We start from the raw sequence: 19,277 nt of genomic DNA, 5'->3' as shown, positions 1-19,277 counted from the left end.
TTTATATATAATAATATTATGTCAGTGGATAAGTATCTTATCTCTCCATCTACTTTTCTTCTATCGTCTCCTTCCCTCTGAATTATCTCCTCTCATGCTTATACCTCTTCAGCCATAACCCTATCTATGTATCGATGTCATATATCTCTCGTGATGCCCCTGTCATTCTCTATGTCACACCGCACCGTCACTCCATCTTATATTCCGTCGTGGCTGCCATTGCATCTTGCCTACTATCATCCTATACCTGGCTCTCTCTAGTATAAACAGTATAAGTCCTTCACCCGATCCCACTCGCTCTTTATCCTTTTTGTCAGTCACATTTCCTCTCTCTGTTATGGTTTATGCTCTGCATTTCCAAGAAGAAATCGACTCCGATGACATAAACCTCTGCCACACGTCGTCCATTTATTACTCCCTCTCTCTCTTACCCCCTCAATTACTTCGCATCTCCCTTAATATAAAATATATAGGCGGGATTCAGCCGGCCTGAGCTAGATGCTGCAGTGAGGATGTAGGGCAGAATGAACGCCTGGAAGTGCACTCATAAAGCGGTGGGGATGATGTTAAAACTAGGAAGATTGCCAAACATAAACCACTTACTTCTGAACTTTGCCCAGACTGGGATTTTGCCAATGGAAGAAAGGTACCTTATTTTTCTAATGTCTTCTGGGACCTCAAAACTCAAAAATTTCCTTTCAGTATGTACTACAATATACCTATTCTATGGGTTAGTATCACTTTTTCTGATTACACTGGGAAAATACTACTTAAAGTAGATTCTATACGTAAAATTGGGTTTCAATATCTCTTGACCTAACCCACTGCTGAATTGGAAATTAAAAGTACATTTTTAAGATACAGATAACCTTTTTTTCCATTGATTTTGTTGTTGTTAATCCTCACCCGGACAGGGATGGAGCTGGAATCTGCAACCCAGGTACATGCCACTGTTTTAAAAAATAACTTGAATGCAGTGTAAAGTATTACTCCTTCCTTCCCTAATCCTTCTAAGCAATGTGCATTGCCTTTTATCATGTCAAAGTAAAGGTTTTTTTAAAGAATGAGGATATTAATATCAAATATCTAGGTATAAAATGTTCTTTTCCAACAAGTAACCATAAACATAACAAAGTACCTATATAGAAAGTGTAATGCAGTGGTTCTCAACCTTCTGGCCCTTTAAATACAATTCCTCATGTTGTGACCCAACCATAAAATTATTTTCGTTGCTACTTCATAACTGTAATGTTGCTACTGTTATGAATCGTCATGTAAATATCTGATATGCAGGATGGTCTTAGGCGACCCCTGTGAAAGGGTCGTTCGACCGCCAAAGGGGTCACGACCCACAGGTTGAGAACCGCTGGTGTAATGTGACTTTTCCCTTAAGTCATAATAGACAATTGTGAACTTTTATGACAGCTGTTGCTTTCAATTAGTTAAAAATAAAATTATTACCTTCAGGAAGTAGCTCAAATTTAAATTCCAGGCCTCAAGCATCCTACTACCCCTCAAAATGCCCTCTTGTCCACTGAAGTTCATCCTTTCTGCAGCACTAAAATCATGACAGTAGTAGCTTCATTTATATGAGAGATATAATTATGTCTTCATAGCAGCATTTTTTTTCTGTAATGAGAACATATTCAATGTTTATCTTATTTTCCTACATATAAAGAAAAATACTAGATTTTGTTATACAGATTTATTATAAAATAGCCATTGCAAGCCTGGTATAGTGGAACCATCAGACTCAATTGACAAGAACTGAAGGCTAGAACTGACTTCACTAGAACTGCCCTTGTCTTGTGGTAGGTGATCTAACTTCTGTTTCTTTATATAAAATCAGACATTTGGACTTAGTTTTTGTTTCAACTCTCACATTCTAGAACTACTGAAACAAAGACCTCCACAGCAGATTACATTTTTGTCCACAAAAATATTTACTAATGGAGCATAGCAACTTTTGAAGCTATAGAAGCTATAAAGCCCTCCTCCCCATACCCCACTCCCAATAATATCTTGGAATTGATTTGACAAGCTTATTTCTTAATCAGGTAGTATTGGGCTTGGATAAGAGAACAGAAAAGAGAAAGTATTAAATATATACTATATGTAGTTATTGACTGGACTTCAGAACACACACTAAAGCATTAAATTCTGCTGGCAAACTGCTTTCTAAAATGTTTCACATTACATTTAAAAAAGTGTCGTTAGAAGTTGGTTTAATTTATAGGAAAAAGGGGCTTTTTATTGTTTATACATATTTCATACATGGCAGAGGGGAAGTGACTATTCAGGCTACAGTCACTCATATCTCTGTGGACCATGTTTGGGCTACTGCTGTTTTGATTTTACTCAACTGCATTTCTATTTGTTCAAAAATTTAGAGGCAATTCTCAGCTGCAATTTCTAAAAATCTGTCTTAATATCAAATTATTCTGTATTTTTTGCCCATAGGCTTTTGTGTAAATTTATCCATTAAAACCAACAGTTTGAAATAAATCCCCAAAGAGGTCAGGCTAAAGAATAAAGCCACTTGAGGTTTACTCTTAAGAGTTTCTTTTAATTCTATGTACCTTGATTAGTCTCAAGATTTAAAGGATCTTGAAAGCTATTAAATATCAGTATCAGATCTTATTAACTACATCTTAAAAATATTGCTCAAGCCCTGACCAGTTTGGCTCAGTGGATAGAGCGTAGGCGTGTGGACTGAAGGGACCCAGGTTCGATTCCAGTCAAGGGCATGTACCTTGGTTGAGGGCACATCCCCAATAGGGGGTGTGCAGGAGGCAGCTGATTGATGTTTCTCTCTCATCGATGTTTCTAACTCTCTATTCCTCTCCCTTCCTCTCTGTAAAAAAAAAAAAAATCAATAAAAATATATTTTAAAAAATATTGCTCAAAAGTACTTTAGAAAATATCTTTCATCTTTTAGGGTAGGTAAATGACATAATGTACCTTTTATGATCTATACAAAATTAATATGAATCAGTGGTGTCAAAATTAAATCAAGACTACTAGTTCACAAATATTTTATAGAATAATTTAATTTTTTAAAGGTGGGTGAAAGTTATAGCATGCTAAATCAACATCAAAAATTTAAATGTATGCAAATTTATATAGAAACCATAACATATTTTAACTTCTTTTTTTCAGTGGAAAAAAAAAATTAAGGCTAGTATTCAGTGTCTCTTTTATCTAAGATTTGTTCTTCCTATAAATTTCCTTGTAATCTTGGTTTCTATCCATTTCCTGTATATACACACCTCTTCCCACCTCTTTGCTCTTTGAGAACTTCACAAATTATTTCATGTAATCCTCACAATGACTCTGAGGTAGATTTTATTATCTCTATTTTTAGATAAGAAAACCAAAGCTCTCAAGTAACTTCCTTAAGATCACAGAGAGCATTAGAGCTCAGATTCAAAACTAGGAGGAAAAAAACAAAAACCCAGAACAATTTGGACTCCAAAGCCCTAACTGTCTTTATACCATACCACATCATATCATCATATACATTAAAAAACACACACCCTATACTAAAAACAAAACACCAAACATATTCCAAGCTGTTGTTCCCCAAATAACAATGTGTCTTCATGAGGACCGTAGTAAATAAATCATGTAGGAAATCATTAAGAACCAAAAACGTGCAGTTAATATTCTAAGTAAACAAGGAAAACACTCAAAGAAAAAACACTAACTACCTTAGGTATTGCATGGAGACACCACCAAATATAAGACATGTCACTGCTGAAAACATACCAAAGCCATCATACTAGGTGTTTACTTAATTTTTGGAATACCTGTTAACTAGTTTTTCCTTAAAGTTCTCAGTCAAATGAAAAATGTATTTTAGTGAATTCAATATTTCTGCATTGACAATTGAAGTTTTATCTCATTAAGCCTTCAGGTTCTGTATCTTATTTTTTACACATATTTTTTCATTGATTTCAGAGCGGGAGAGAGAAATAGAAACATCAATGATGAGAGGGAATCACTGATTGGCTGCCTCCTGCACCCCACCCCCCCTACTGGTGATTGAGCCCACAATCCCCGCATGTGCCCTTGACCAGAATCAAACCATGACCTCCTGGCTCATAGGTCTACGCTCAACCACTGAACCACCCGGCCGGAGTTTCTGGTACTTTTCATTCAAATTAAGAGAAACCGATATTGACTCTTATCAGGCACTATATTTTTTTTTATTTTGATAAATTTAAATCAATGATACTTTAAAATGTATTAATCTACGGATTAACTATGTTTTTAAAGGTATTTTGAGCAATAAGATATCAATAATTTTAAAATTACCTGAAAAATAACTTTTTTGAAGATTTATTTGAGGTTCAATGACATTGAATTCAGGTAACTTTAACTGCTGTAACTCAAAAATCACTAATGGTTAAAGAAGAATGATGTTTAAAACTGTCAAACTTCTACCCACTGCCACCAAATGAATGAATGAAACAGGGAGACCTCAATTAAGCAACTGTTTCAAGCCTCAGGTGGTCTGGCTTCTTCAAGGAATGCCATTCTCACCATGACAATGAGTCGCATGATGAACTGACCACCGCTTTAGTTGCCAGCCCCGTCCTCTCCTAGGACTTCCGCACAGAGGTTTTATTTATTCCTCTTACCATGAGGCGATTCCTACTTGTTCACGTTGGCAGAGCGAGTGTGATTGGCATCTAAATGACAACGACGGTCACCATGGCTAACACTTCCTAGGCGCATTTAGTTCTTACAGCCGGGCCAGGTGTGGCACAGAGGTGCATACGTACGGGGGTGAGCCAAGGGGGGCGGACAGTGGTCTGCAGGGACCCAGCGTGCACGTCGGGAGCATCCCAACAGCTTCAGCGGCTCCGCAGTCGCAGCTGTGAACCTACTTTCGCCCCCGCCCCAAGCAGCCGCCAGGCACGCGGTTCCCAAACAGCCCTCGGGCCGCCGTCACTGCCCGCCAGTAACAGTTTGGTTCTCGCTTGCAATCACTTCTCATATTCTATCGGACGCCTATCTAACTAAAGTGCATCTTTAAGTAACTTTTTTTTTTTAAGGAGAGCTTTAGTTGTCTTCACCCGTGCACACACCGCTCTGCCCCCAAATTTTGCAATCCAGCTCTGCCCGATGCTGGCTGCTGTTTCTTGGAGCTTTCCTGGCGGACGCCTCAAAAAGCGACTGAAATCTCAATAGTAGAGGATCTCTCCACCCATCCATCCTCCAAAAACAACTACATTTAATTAGAACAATTCTCCGTCACTGATAAATCATGAGCCTTCTGGGTAACGTAGACCCCAAAAAATAAAAAAGCGGAGGAGGTGGTGTGGGAAGACGCCTTTCCCCTTTTAAATATGAAATATAAAGGGGCTCATAAAAAAAAACCCGAACCCTAAAAACCGGGACCAGGGACTGCGCGGAGGGCCACACTCGGGGCGCTCCTGCCGAGGGGTCGGGCCCTTCCCCGCGGCACGTCCTCGGCTCAGCGACCCTCCGCAGGGCGCCGAGCCTCCCTCCCCAGCGGCCTCCCCGGGACCCGCGAGCCTCCCCCCGGGCAGGGGGCGGCAGGCCTCGCCATGGAGGGCCCCGGAAAAGCCCCGAGGCGGGTCCGGCGGTCGCCACCGAGGTCCGGCGGCGGCAGGGGGCGGGGGCCGGCGGTTGCTTAGGGACCGGGAGGGTCAGGAGGTGATGGGAGGAGGAGGCGGCGGGAGGAAGGGGGTGGGGGGGGTTGGGAAGCAGCGTCCGGTCCGTCCGTGCAGACAGCTCCGCCAGACCTCCACCTCCCCCAGTCCCGCCGCCGCCGGGAGCTCTACAGGGCGAGGAGGGACGTCCACGGAGCAGAGGGGAGAAAATCCAAAACGAGTCTACTCAACCTCGTCTGGGCTCCGAGGCCCCGCCATGGAGACCGGCACAGTGCGCAGGCGCGGCCCCGCCCAGTGAGCGCAGCGCGGGCCGGAGAGGAGACCGCTGTCGGCCACCGTCGTCGGTTCCCACTCGGATTGCGTTCCTTTTTTTTTTTTTCTTTCTGTATTTCCTTTCTCTCATCTGGATTTAAAACCTGAAGCTAGAGGCGAGAGCCCACGAATAATCTCGGCAGAGTGACTCTGCTTGTGAGTATGCGTGGTCAAATAAACGCGGAACAGCTTTAGTAAATCAAAGCTGGAATAAAGAAGAAATATAATAAATAGCTGGCTGGAGTCGGGATGGTTTAATAAAAATGAGGGGGAAAAAAGCATTCCAGACCAAAAAGAAATATATTTAAGTAATCTCATTATGCAAGTAAGATATCCTGAGGGCAGGGTGGCAAAAAAAAAAGACTACAATTCCCAGCGGTCACAGCGTCTGAGAATCGCTGCTTTCTGGGGGTTGTAGTATCTGGGACACGAGTTTGAAATATCGGATCTAAAGTCACCCTGTTATGTAGTAAAAGGGAAGGCGAGAGAGAAGCAGATTTGAAGTGGGCCTGTCTGTGTCTTCACACTCGATCTCAGGCCTAAATATATGAAAAGAACTCCCGGGAGATGAAAGGGACGCTGTGTCTTTAAGGCTCGACCGCCCTAATCGCTGGCGCCTCATCCGGGAATCGGTGGTTGATGTGTGCGGCCTGGGCGCGGGGCGGGCGCCGCGTGGTGGTGGAGGAAGCCGGGTCCCGGCCCTGGTGCAGGTAACTGTGAGCCGCCTCTTTTTGTAAAACCAAGGACCAGCGCTCGGAAGAGGGGCTTGTCGGACCGTTACCCACCGCGTCTCTGTGGGCCAGTTTGCTGTGCACCCCCGCGATGGCCCAGCTCCAGACCCGCTTCTTCACTGACAACAAGAAGTGAGTACGCTGCGCCCCTCGCCCCTTCCGGGGGTCCCTGCGCACTCACTTTTACACCCCCCCCCCCCCGCTTCTTTTTTTGCTGGACTCTTCGCTGGACCGTGTTTTCCGCCCCAGCGGCAGCGGTACCTCTCGGGGGTTCCTCCGGGACCCACCTCTGGTATCGCCATTTAAATTGTGACCGTGGAGGAGCCGGAGGGCTGCGGGGCTGCCGCCAGCAGGAGGCACATTCTGTCATTGGGCCGTGAACCAAGTCGTTGCAGGCTGTCTGCCCACGATGTGTCCGTTTCTGAAAACACAGCTTCATTTTCTTTTTAAGTAGGTGGTAGGCGCTGTTTTCCTAAACCAGGCTAGAAAGTGGAGCTCTGAAGAGGGGGTTGGTAAGACTGGGAAGTCATTCGGTTACAGATTTGTGGAGATATATATATCTGTGTGTATACATACGTGTATATATGAACATTTTTAACAACAGTCCCCAGGTCTGTAGCATTCATTTGAAACCTAATCACATCCTGCCTTATGGTGTGTTTGTAGCTTATGAGCTGACCTGGTAATTAATTTTGTTAATCCCATGTAGCAAAATGTCTGACACGTAGTAGATACCCAGTGGATGTTTGTTGAATGAATGAACGCACATTTGTTAAAATAATCTGTGGACATAATCTTGATGTTTCGTTTCTGTTTCGTAGATATGCAGTAGATGATGTTCCCTTCTCAATCCCTGCAGCTTCTGAAGTTGCTGACCTTAGTAACATCATTAATAAATTGCTGCAGGCTAAAAATGGTAGGTAACACGTTCTGAAAAGTTACCACTAACTCCAGTAAATTCCATCACTTTTATTTCCTTATTTTGGTCTTATTTTATTATACTGCATACATTTTATAATGGTAAAATTTATAAATTATAATATATGGGGTTCCCTGCTGATACTTTAAAAATGCTTTGAAATAAAAGTTTCCAGGAAAAAAATATTTTTAGGACTAAGTAGATAAGGTGGTTAAGATTTAGGAATAAAGATTTTAGTGTCATAGTTGTGACGTAAAGGTAATCAAGACATTGTGACTGTGCTGAAGACGGCCGAGCTGGGTTGGCAGAGAGCAAACATCTGGATGCTTGGGCCCCACTTGCTATACTTCTACAAAACGGAGTAACAAATGCCAGTGTTCATACTGGTATTTTTTTTTAACTATTTAAGATACATAAGAATGGGTAAAACATTTCAAAACATGTAAGAGTATCAAGCCATTTATAAAGATACAAATATTAAACATATGCTGTGTGAATATAAGTTATTAGTCCATAAAATTAATATAAACAATGTGTGCAACAATATTGATTAAACAAGATTGGCCATAAATTGATCATTGGAGTTTTATGATAGGTATATGAAGATTTATTATAAAGTTTATTCTCCATTGTTGCATATATTTGAATTTTTCTATAATAAGATGGTTTTTAAAAAGTAAAATCACACATGAAATAGAAGATTTTAACACTTTATTCTGGAGAAACTCAGAGGCCACACTGGGATAATAGGTACCTGTTTGTTGTGGAGTCTCTCATATACATCTTTGCAATACCACTTCAGGTCCTCACAGTGATGATTTTATTATGTGTTTTCTTTAGAGGTCCACAAGCATGTGGAGTTTGATTTCCTTATCAAGGGCCAGTTTCTACGAATGCCCTTGGTCAAACATATGGAACTGGAAAACATCTCATCAGTAAGTTCAAATGCTTACTTGCTCTATTTTACTCAAGTTATTACCAGATAATGTAGGCGAACTCCATTTAGAATCAGGCTGAATCTACGGTAACCGGTATCCTTTTGGTTATTTTTTTTCCTAGAAATTTGAATTTCAGTTTTTTATATACTCAAGTTTGAAATCCTCTCTTCTGAGAGTATATTATTCAAGAAATACAGATGAATGAATATGGAAAGATACCTTCATATCTGTGGAAGAATGGTCAAAAAAGGCAATAGCAAATATATATTTAGTTCTCATAAAGGTGTACAAAATGATTGTGCACCTAGAACAACTTTTATAGCTTAGGGCTATTGTGATTTAAAATGATTTTTCTACCCTCTAATTTTCAAACTTTTATTAATATTGCTTTTATCATTTAAAATATAATTTTGGGGGCAATTTTTAGAACTGTGGTAAAATACACATAAAGTTTATCATTTTAACCATTTTTTAAGTTTATAATCTAGTGGCCATTAACTACATTCACAATATTATGCAACCATCACCACTATTCATTTCCAAGACTACAAATTCATCCTAAGTAGAAGCTCTGTATCCATTTAACAATATGCTTTTGTGATTTTATAATTTAAAGTTTCTTATATTCTTTTTTAAAAAATATATTTTTATTGATTTCAGAGAGAGGAATGGAGAGGGAGAGAGAGATAGAAACATCAATGATGAGAGAGAATAGAATCATGGATTGGCTGCCTCCTGCATGCCCCCCCTCCCTTGGGGATCGAGCCCACAACCTAGGAATGTGCCTTGACCAGGAATTGAACCATGACCTCCTGATTCATAGGTCGACGCTCAACCATTGAGCCATGTCGGCTGGGCTTCTTATATTCTTTTTTCCCCCACTTTTAGCGTAAGTTTTCCAAGGTCATTAATATTTCTTAATGTTACTCATAGCATACTGTTAGGTCAAATAAAGTTTCACCTTTTGTATGGCTCCAGATTTTCTGGGTTCTGAAGGGGACAAACATGAAGGAGATGTATTAAACTGGGGGTCCTTTATCTTCGTAAGACTGCACCACCTGATTGATGCCTGATTTCTCTCTGTGCCTAGGAAGAGGTTGTGGAACTAGAATACGTGGAGAAGTACACTGCACCTCAGCCAGAGCAATGTTTGTTCCATGACGACTGGATCAGCTCAATCCAAGGGGCAGAGGAATGGTATTGCAGACGAATGTTCTTATATCCCTTTTCTTATGCCACCATAGTCTTCTTAAGCGCATGATGGGAATATTCTCTGATTTCTCTGTTCTTTGTAAAAATAGTTTGTGATACATGTATCAGTGACCACACCAAAGATCTTTACATTCACTGTAGTCTAGAAGAAACATATCTATTAGTAAGTTTTCTGTGTCAAGATGTGGTGACATTTGTATTCTGAATAGGTCAAGTGTCAAGGCATTTATTTAATTTGCTGTTTTTAAGACCAAGGATATTATTTGTTTTATAGAGGGGGGAAGGGGGAATCCTTTTATAATAAGTTACATATCTCCTGGCCTGCTATCATGAAAGTGCAGATCATGCTATATTAGGGCTAAAATGGGCAGACTGGAATCGAGAAGTTGTGGCTGGCTCAGAGCAGACTCCCACTGGCCTTACCTGTAGAAAAACACCTCAAGAGTGGTGTATAGTGGTAGCTTACGTGCAAAGAATTCTTCCTGTAGTTACTACACAAAGTTACATTTTTACTTTAAGTGGTTTTCTGTTTAATGGTTTTTACAAGGACTGTTAGGCTTTTCAAGCTACTTGCTTAGCTTTCCTAATAGTTGTAGTATTTACAACAATAGTAAAAGTGAAATATAGGATTTGTCAGTAGCTCTGTTATTATTTTTAGCAGGTCAGGAAAAGCCAAATGTAATATCTCTGTTCTGCTCTCATGTGTTTTGAAATATCATATTCAAGGAGAGCTTTAAAGTATAATCCTCAAAATTGACTTTGTTGTTACCTTAGATATATAATTGATTTCAGGGGCTGAAAAAGCTTTTTCTATTTCCTCGCAGGATCTTGACTGGTTCTTACGATAAGACTTCTCGGATCTGGTCCTTGGGAGGAAAGTCGATAATGACAATTGTGGGACATACAGACGTCGTAAAAGATGTGGCCTGGGTGAAAAAAGGTAAGCAGTCTGCCTAAACGGAGAACACTCCTGGATAGGGGTTGAAAATAAGTCATTTTCAGTTTTAGGGCATAAAATGGACAGCTCAGGAAATGTCTCATGCCTCAGTTATTCTCACCTCTTTCAAAAATATAGTGTTCAAGAAGAAAAGGATTACATAAAAAATTCACACTTTAGTAGACGTGAACCCTTACTAAAATTATATCAGACTAGCGCACGCAATTTGTGCACTCGGGGGAGTGGGGGGTCCCTTAGCCAGGCCTGCGCCCTCTTGCAGTCTGGGAACCCTCAGGGGATGTCCGACTGACGGCTTAGGCTCAAGCCGTCAGTCAGACATCCTTAGCCCTGCTGTGGAGGCAGAAGAGGCTCCTGCCCTCACTGCTGTGCTTGCCAGCCATGAGCCTGGCTTCTGGCTGAGCGCACTAACCACCAGGGGGCAGCTCCTGCATTGAGCGGGATCGGGCCGAAACCGAAACCGGCACTCTGACATCCCCCAGGGGTCCCAGATTGCGAGAGAGTGCAGGCCAGGCCAAGGGGCCCCACAGGTGCACAATCAGGGCTGGGGAGGGACACGGGAGGTTGGCCAGCTGGGGAGGGTCCGCAGGAGGGCTCCAGGGCATGTCTGGCCCATCTCACTTAAGTCCTGATTGGAAGGGCCCCAGCAGCAAGCTAACCTATCAGTCAGAGTGTCTGCCCCCTGGTGATCAGTGCACATCATAGCAAGCGGTTGAACAGTCTTAGCATATCATTAGCATATTACACTTTGGTTGAATGGACGACAAGACGACTGGACACTTAGCATATTAGGCTTTTATATATATATAGATAATACATATTTTCAAGTTAAGACTGTGTGTGTTAAACTCATTTCTCTTAATGTATTTTTGAAGAATCTTTATACTATAAATTAGCTTCTTTTTCAAAGCTGGACATGAGCTTTTTTTCTTTTTGACGTTTTCCTCAACAACAACAAATTCAGTTCTTTGGTTTCAGAGCACGATCTATTTTACATTGTTGTGATTACGTGTCTCTTACTCCTGTGCTCTCCTTTCTTCAGACAACCTGTCTTGCCTGCTGCTGAGTGCCTCTATGGACCAGACGGTCCTCCTGTGGGAGTGGAACGTGGAGAGAAACAAGGTGAAAGCCCTGCACTGCTGCAGAGGCCACGCTGGGAGTGTGGACTCCATAGCTGTCGATGGCTCCGGGACTAAAGTAAGTAGCTACTGTGCCATCAGGACTGTGAAAAATGTTTCCTGCGTATATTCATTGTGATTGGCCACCTTTCCTAACAACTGGTGACTAAAGCAGAGAAAAACAAGGCCAATAACATGATGGGTTATATTACAAACTCTTTTCCTTTCATATATCTGTTTCTAGTTTTGCAGTGGCTCCTGGGATAAGATGCTAAAGATCTGGTCTACAGGTAAATATTTCTTTTACTTTGACTTATTAATATTTCAAGAATTTTAGTGAAAATTCTATGTAGCCCATATGTTAACATAAAAATGGGCCAGGGTTTTGTAGGATACAAAGGATCACAGTGTAGAGAAAAATTCGTATATTTCTTTGTGTTTCACAATGTTTTTCTACCTCAGCATCCCCTTATTAATTGGACAATGTCACTGAATTGCTGCACATGTCAACAGCATGTTTGGTGTAATGGGGCATAACTGTCTGAAGTCCCTTATTCAGGAATCTGGAAATAAACTAAAGTATCTTTTGAGTAATTTTTATATACTTTACTGTTAGAGGAATTTTCTTAAAGCCGGTTTACTTAAAAAAAGACTTTTTAATACAGTTTTATCAAACCTCTTGCTTTGAAAACAGATTAGAAGGAACAATTAGAGGAGGAGGAGGGAGGACTCTCTGAGGCAGGTGCCTTCAGAGTAGTAAGAAGACACTGAAAGAAGAAAAGGAGGGGAAACTCACAGATACTTAAATTTTAAAAACAGTAGCCTAGAGCTGTTTATGGCACAGGTAAACAGATCAGAACACCTGTTACTTCTGAGGTAACTGCTGTATTACAGCATAATACCCTAAATACGGTTTACAAAGGAGAGTCAGGGAGATCAGGAAGAGCTTAAAGAGTTTTAAGTAATTATGTGCAAGATGGCAGGAAATATATAATCCATTTTAGTAGATATTCCAAAAATGCTTAAAATAATCAGTTTTGAGGCAGAAAGTAGTTTAGAAATTTTCCCCTTTGTGGCATATTTTATTTTTTTATAATTCTGGGTAAATGAGATATGTTTATTAGTTGTTACCCTTAGGGCACTTACAGTCCAGTTTGGGAAAAACTTCAAAATTCATAAAATAGTTATAAAGCATTCAAATATGTGGTTTTCCATCTGAAGTTTGATACCTGGCCAAATGATGTAAAACAAGGATTTTTTTTTTTAACCAAACAAAAAATAACTATCTGTGAAACACTTAAATTCATTGTTAGAAAAGTAAAGGAAGAATAAACATGGCTGGAATGTATGTCCTTTTAACATGTGTTTATCTTGTGGCATTCCCTTCATGATATAAATCCAATCTGGTCAACTTACAGTAAGCAATTTTTCTTAGATATGGTAAAGTAGTGAATATTCTTAATGATCTTAAAGACACAGTGAGATATCAAAGTGGTTAGCTTCTAGGATTTAATGTATTTTACTTTTTCTGTTTGGAAGATTGGTAACCCAGGTATTGTTTTTATGTATAATTTTCTATTAACGAAAATTGGTAGGAATATCTATTCTAGCCAAATGAGATACTGTGGAGAAAATATGTACCCAGAAATGTAAGAATTCTTTGAGACTGTCTGCAATTAATGTTTACTATAATTTTAAAAGTATCCAATCTAATTTTCTATGATACAGTCCCTACAGATGAAGAAGATGAATTGGAGGAATCCACAAATCGACCAAGGAAGAAACAGAAAACAGAGCAATTGGGACTAACAAGGGTAAGTATTTGTGAGAATTGCTATCCTTGGCAATTTGTCTGTAGTGACAAATTGATGTTTCTATTTCCCTCTTCCTCTCCCTCTCTCAAATCAATAAAAATAAATTTAAAAAATTTTTTTTTAAAAAGAACTGTAAATGCCTTGCCAATTTGGATATTGTGCCAGTTGTGATTTATTGATGCATTGCCTTGATTTTGCAACCTCTAAAGAATATATCTGAGAAGAGAATTTCTTGAATTATAAAATCCCTTTACACAGAAGTAGTTGTTTTTTTTTTTTTTTTAATCCTCACCCAAGGATAATTTTCCATTGATTTTTTAGAGGGAGTGGAAGGGAGGGAGAGAGACAGAGAGAAAAACATCAATGTGAGAGGTCGATTGGTTGCCTCCTGCACATGCCCAACCAGGGCTGAGGATCGAGCCTGCAACCAAGGTACGTGCCCTTGACCGGAATTGAGCTGGGACCCTTCAGTCCGAGGGACAATGCTCTAACCACTGAGCCAAACCAGGTAGGGCGAAGGTGGCCTCTTTTTTTTATAACCTTTCCTTTCATTGAAGTTTGGCATACATACAGTTACGTATACAACTCAATGAATTTTTACAATACCCAAGTAATCACTACATTGAAAAATACCAATACCCGGAAGACTCCCTCTAGCCTCCGTTAAAATAAGTAGACCCTAAAGATAATCACTGTTGTGACTTGTATCACCTTAGATTAGTTTCATCTGTCTTTCATTTTTAGACGCCCATCGTGACTCTGTCTGGTCATAAAGAAGCAATTTCCTCGGTTCTGTGGTCAGATGCTGAAGAAATCTGCAGTGCATCCTGGGACCACACAATTAGAGTATGGGATGTTGAGTCTGGCAGTCTTAAGTCAACCTTGGTAAGATTTACAGCTTCAATGGTTCTTGGATTAACTTTGAGCTTTTAAGTGATAAGCTTCTAGAGATGATTAATTTTAACCCACCCTGGTTAAATGTCCTTCCCCCCCCTTTTTTTTTTTTCCAGACAGGAAATAAAGTATTTAATTGTATCTCCTACTCTCCACTTTGTAAACGTTTAGCATCTGGAAGTACAGATAGGCATATCAGACTGTGGGATCCCCGGACTAAAGGTGAGTCATGTAAACCACTGGAGGAAAAATGTATAAACAACATCAATTTCTCTTTTCAGTAGAGATGTGTATAAAAAGCTAACTTTCTACATAGTTCTTTTTAGATTTTTTCTGCCTACTTCTAATATTCAGTAATTGTTATCTTTTTTGCTTTGTTCAGATGGTTCTTTGGTGTCGCTGTCCCTAACCTCACATACCGGCTGGGTGACAGCAGTAAAGTGGTCTCCTACCCATGAGCAGCAGCTGATCTCAGGTTCTTTAGATAACATTGTCAAGCTGTGGGATACAAGGAGGTAAGTCCTATTTACGGTCCACAAAAGAAATATGTCAATTGCCTATTGTATACAGAGAATACAAAGTGAATACTGAAGTGATAAATATTGATGTCAAAAAGACCAGAATCAAAGGCATTTTCTTTTGTTAACGTTTTTTTGCAGTCTGAAAGAATTTGTGGTAGTTGTGGGGGGTTTTTGGACACACAAAAAAATCCACAAGTATATAAAAATACATCTTTCTGACCTTGATATGTATGTAAGACAAGAAAGGACAGGTTAGAAAAACTATCCTGAACTTTATTATAAATATAACTATAGAAGAAGGCCAGTGGTCTCTGAATAAATAGAACTGTGATCAAGTTATAAATTATGTTAATAAAAATGCATGCTTGTTATTTACCTTAAATCTGCTTTCTGACATCCTTATACTGCCTTATGATACATGAATTATTAATATCTAGAAGGTGTATATTTTTAATTGACTACTTTATATAGTTTGATATTGCTAGTTACCAAATAGTTTCTGATACTAATAGTTAAGTGCCATGAAGAAAATCAAGCAGAGTAAAGGGGACACTTCTGTGGGGGAGGCCTCTCTTTGAAAGCAGTATTCTAATAATGAATTGAACAAGGTGAAGGTACGAGCCATGCACAGATCATGGCAGAGGAAAAAGCAGATAAGGGGGGAAAGTCATTGCATATCGACAAAATAGCAAGGGAGTCAGTGATAGAGTGGAGTAAGCAAGGAGGAGAGTGGCTGCACATGAGGCAGATGGTGGTGATATTGAGCAGGACCTTGTAGGCCACGGTAAGGAATTTAGATTTCATTCTAAGTATGATGAGGAAGGCTTTGGAAATTTTTGAGCAGAGGGGCAAGAATGAAAGCAGAGAGGCTAATATAATTCGAGTCAGAATAGTGATTTGGGACTATGGGGGTAGCATTAGAGATAAGTGGTTGGATTTTAAGTATATTTTAAAGATAGCTCTTTGGGATTTTGTTTGTTTTTTTAATATATTTTTATTTCAGAGAGGAAGGAAGAGAGAGGGAGATAGAAACATCAGTGAGGAAAGAGAATCACTGATAGGCTGCCTCCTGCACACCCCACACTGGGGATCGAGCCTGCAACCCAGGCATGTGCCCTTGGCTGGAATCGAACCCGGGACTCTTTATTCCGCAGGCCAACACTATCCACTGAGCCAAACTGGCTAGGGCAAGATAGCACTTTGTCAGGATTGGCTCAGAAACTGAAAGTAGAAATAGGAGTCTAGGACAGTGGTCGGCAAACTGCGGCTCGCGAGCCTCATGCCGCTCTTTGGCCCCTTGGGTGTGGCTCTTCCTAAGCCTTAGGAGTACCCTAATTAAGTTAATAACAATGTACCTACCTATATAGTTTAAGTTTAAAAAATTTGGCTCTCAAAAGAAATTTCAATCATTGTACTGTTGATATTTGGCTCTGTTGACTAATGAGTTTGCCGACCACGGGTCTAGGATAATGCCTGTATTTTCTACTGAGCAACTGGGTAATTATTGGTGCCATTTGCTATAATGGGAAAGAGTAGAAAAAAAAGGTTTATAGGGGGAAATCAATAGTTTTTTGGTTGTTTTAAATGTGTAGTGCCCAGACATTGAGCTGTCACCCAATTGGCTATACATATCAAACTCCGGAGAAATTTGGCTAAAATATAAATTTGGGAGTTACCAGCATATAGATCAGTGATGGCGAACCTATGACATGCATGTCAGAGGTGACACGTGAACTCATTTTTTTGGTTGATTTTTCTTTGTTAAATGGCATTTAAATATATAAAATAAATATCAAAAATATAAGTCTTTGTTTTACTATGGTTGCAAATATCAAAAAATTTCTATATGTGACACGGCACCAGAGTTAAGTTAGGGTTTTTCAAAATGCTGGCAAGCTGAGCTCAAAAGGTTCGCCATCACTGATATAGATGAATAGATCAACGGTATATAAAGCCATGATTCGGAAGTAAAAGTAAAGTAGTCAAGGAAGTGTGAAGATGGGCCTAATTATAAATTTTTATAAATAAATAGCATTTTTCCTGAATATACTTGTTTGTAGGAAGTCTTGGTCACTTGCTAATGATGTAAGAAAACAGGAGAGGTGGTCAAGTAAATACCCAGAATTTTAATACTTAGTGGTTACAAAGGCAGGGATGGTGAATGTTAAAGTTTCCAGGAAAGTTTAGCTGATCATTCATATATATTTGTTTTAGTATTATGATATGCACATAACATGTCAACATTTTTATCTTTTAGTTGTAAGGCTCCTCTCTATGACTTGGCTGCTCATGAAGACAAAGTTCTAAGTGTGGACTGGACAGACACAGGGGTAAGATGTTATTAGTTATTTGGTGAAGAGGAAAGTATATCATTAAAATAAATCTGGTGTTTGTTGTATTTCATATATCTGATATTTATAATTCTCTATTCTAAGTTTCCATTAATATTTTTCATAAAATCTCAGACTCCATTCAAAGAAGGAACAAATTTGTCCATTAATATTAGGAATAGAAAATATGAAGCACTTTTGTTCTTATGAGTATTTTAATGACATATTTCAAATCCATAAACTTGCTACTTTAGACTAATTGGATCAAAGTATTTCCCATTTAGAAAAATCTTATATAATGAATCTAGATTATAAAATGTGTTTAAATAATTATAGTTTAATTATTTTTATGTATATACATTAGCTCTATTGCCTAAGAATTCTTTTCAAATATAGGTCGTAGGGCTACGTGTATAATTTGTAATATCCATTTACTGGCAAACAATGTGCTGTCCTTTAAAAACTTAATTTTCCTAAATGGGTAAAACTATATTACCCTTCAAACGTTTTATTACATTTCTTAGCAAATCCTTCATAGAAAATTACACCTTAACCTAATTCAAATGATCACTTTTAAAGCTTTAATATACTGTATTATAATATAGTGAAAACTGATGTAACCAGTCCATTTAAGTATAAACTCACAATGCAAGTTAACCGCTCATCCATAATTTCTCTGTAATCTGAACCACCAGTATTTACTTAGGTTTACTATCATATGAAATAACTGTCTTCTATTTGTGTGTTTTTTTTTCTCTCCTTTTATGCAGTTACTTCTGAGTGGAGGAGCAGACAATAAGTTGTATTCCTACAGATATTCACCTACCACTTCCCATGTGGGGGCATGAAAGTGAATGATAAACTTGACTACAGAGATTCTGTAAATGTAATTATAGAGAATCCTCAGAGTACATCAGTGCAGATCACCCTTTATAATAGTTCTTACTGTCTTTTTATTTTGTATTTATTGTATAACAGTGTGCATTTATAAAATATAAAATGTGGCTTGCATTCTCTACCTATGCAAACTCTTGAAATAAAACTGAGTTTATTATTTCTTTTTAAAGGTACTAGTTTGAATTAAAATTTGCTTTTGAAATGCTATAAAAGCATATATTAAAAATACAGTACTTGTCCAGTGGTGGTTGTTTTTTAACTTCTGATAGAGAAACAACTTTTTAAAGTTAGTTGTTTTTAAAAAGCATCTAAAAAATAAAATGTAATACAGAAAAATTTAGAAATGCAATTTGCATATGTTAAAATAAGTGATGTCTAACTGTAAAGACTTTGAAGGTATTCAGAACATTAGCACATGTAGATGTTGCCAATTTATTAATTTGTTGAAATATTCTAAGTGAGGTACTTCATATTAAAGATGTCACCATCCTTACAGCAGTTCTCAACCTGTGGGTCGTGAACAATGAAAATAGATCCTGCATATCAGATATTTACATTATGATTCATAAAAATAGCAAAATTACAGTTATGAAGTAGCAACGAAAATAATTTTATGGTTGGGGGTCACCACAACATGAGGAACTGTATTAAAGGGTCACGGCATTAGGAAGGTTGAGAACCACTGCGAGAAACTGCATACAGATTTCATGGTAACAAGGAATCCTTCTACCATACTTATTCTTGTGTATAAGAACAGATTCTTTGGACCAAACCTTTCAGTCAGTATTAGATACAAACTTTCTACAAATGGTATAGCAGTTGTCTACATTCATATGTGATATACCAAATATTTAAAGTAAATGCCCTCTTCCATCTTGAATGGATTGGCATTCCTCAAGCAGAGCACTTCAGCTTCTGAGTAATATATGGAGAATCCGTTGATCATATCATTAGACTCTATGCATATATATATATATATATATATATATATATA

The 19,277-nt window shown here is 38.9% G+C and overlaps 2 protein-coding genes across 5 annotated transcripts in view; one reads left to right on the top strand and one right to left on the bottom strand.

Annotated features, from left to right (window-relative positions):
• Positions 1-5,538, bottom strand: part of CARF (calcium responsive transcription factor) — a 52,710-nt gene extending 47,172 nt beyond the window's left edge. For both annotated transcript variants that reach the window (XR_001349612.2, XM_006082421.3), the window contains exons 1-2: positions 5,082-5,538; positions 1,462-1,629 (exon numbers count right to left, since the gene is read on the bottom strand). The gene's annotated coding sequence lies outside the window, so the exon portion shown is untranslated. The remainder of the gene's footprint in view (positions 1-1,461; positions 1,630-5,081) is intronic.
• A 459-nt stretch (positions 5,539-5,997) lies between these two features.
• Positions 5,998-18,456, top strand: WDR12 (WD repeat domain 12). 3 transcript variants are annotated; one of them, XM_006082420.3, is made up of 14 exons: positions 5,998-6,110; positions 6,699-6,817; positions 7,507-7,601; positions 8,445-8,539; positions 9,633-9,739; positions 10,579-10,694; positions 11,752-11,906; positions 12,072-12,117; positions 13,556-13,641; positions 14,386-14,526; positions 14,652-14,757; positions 14,918-15,050; positions 17,314-17,386; positions 18,157-18,456. In XM_006082420.3, exons 2-14 carry the CDS (start codon positions 6,777-6,779, stop codon positions 18,232-18,234), a joined length of 1,272 nt encoding a protein of 423 aa, XP_006082482.1. In that variant the 5' UTR covers positions 5,998-6,110; positions 6,699-6,776; the 3' UTR covers positions 18,235-18,456. The 3 variants fall into 3 exon arrangements, with proteins under 3 accessions (XP_006082482.1, XP_023616157.1, XP_023616150.1); XM_023760389.1 differs by lacking the exon at positions 5,998-6,110 and adding an exon at positions 6,935-7,135 and having other exon boundaries at positions 6,576-6,817; XM_023760382.1 differs by lacking the exon at positions 5,998-6,110 and having other exon boundaries at positions 6,577-6,817.
• Positions 18,457-19,277: the final 821 nt, after the last annotated feature.

The sequence above is a fragment of the Myotis lucifugus genome, unplaced genomic scaffold, assembly GCF_000147115.1.
Source record: "Myotis lucifugus unplaced genomic scaffold, Myoluc2.0 scaffold_3, whole genome shotgun sequence".
Lineage (NCBI taxonomy): Eukaryota > Metazoa > Chordata > Mammalia > Chiroptera > Vespertilionidae > Myotis > Myotis lucifugus.
This window is presented reverse-complemented; position numbering and strand designations above follow the sequence as displayed.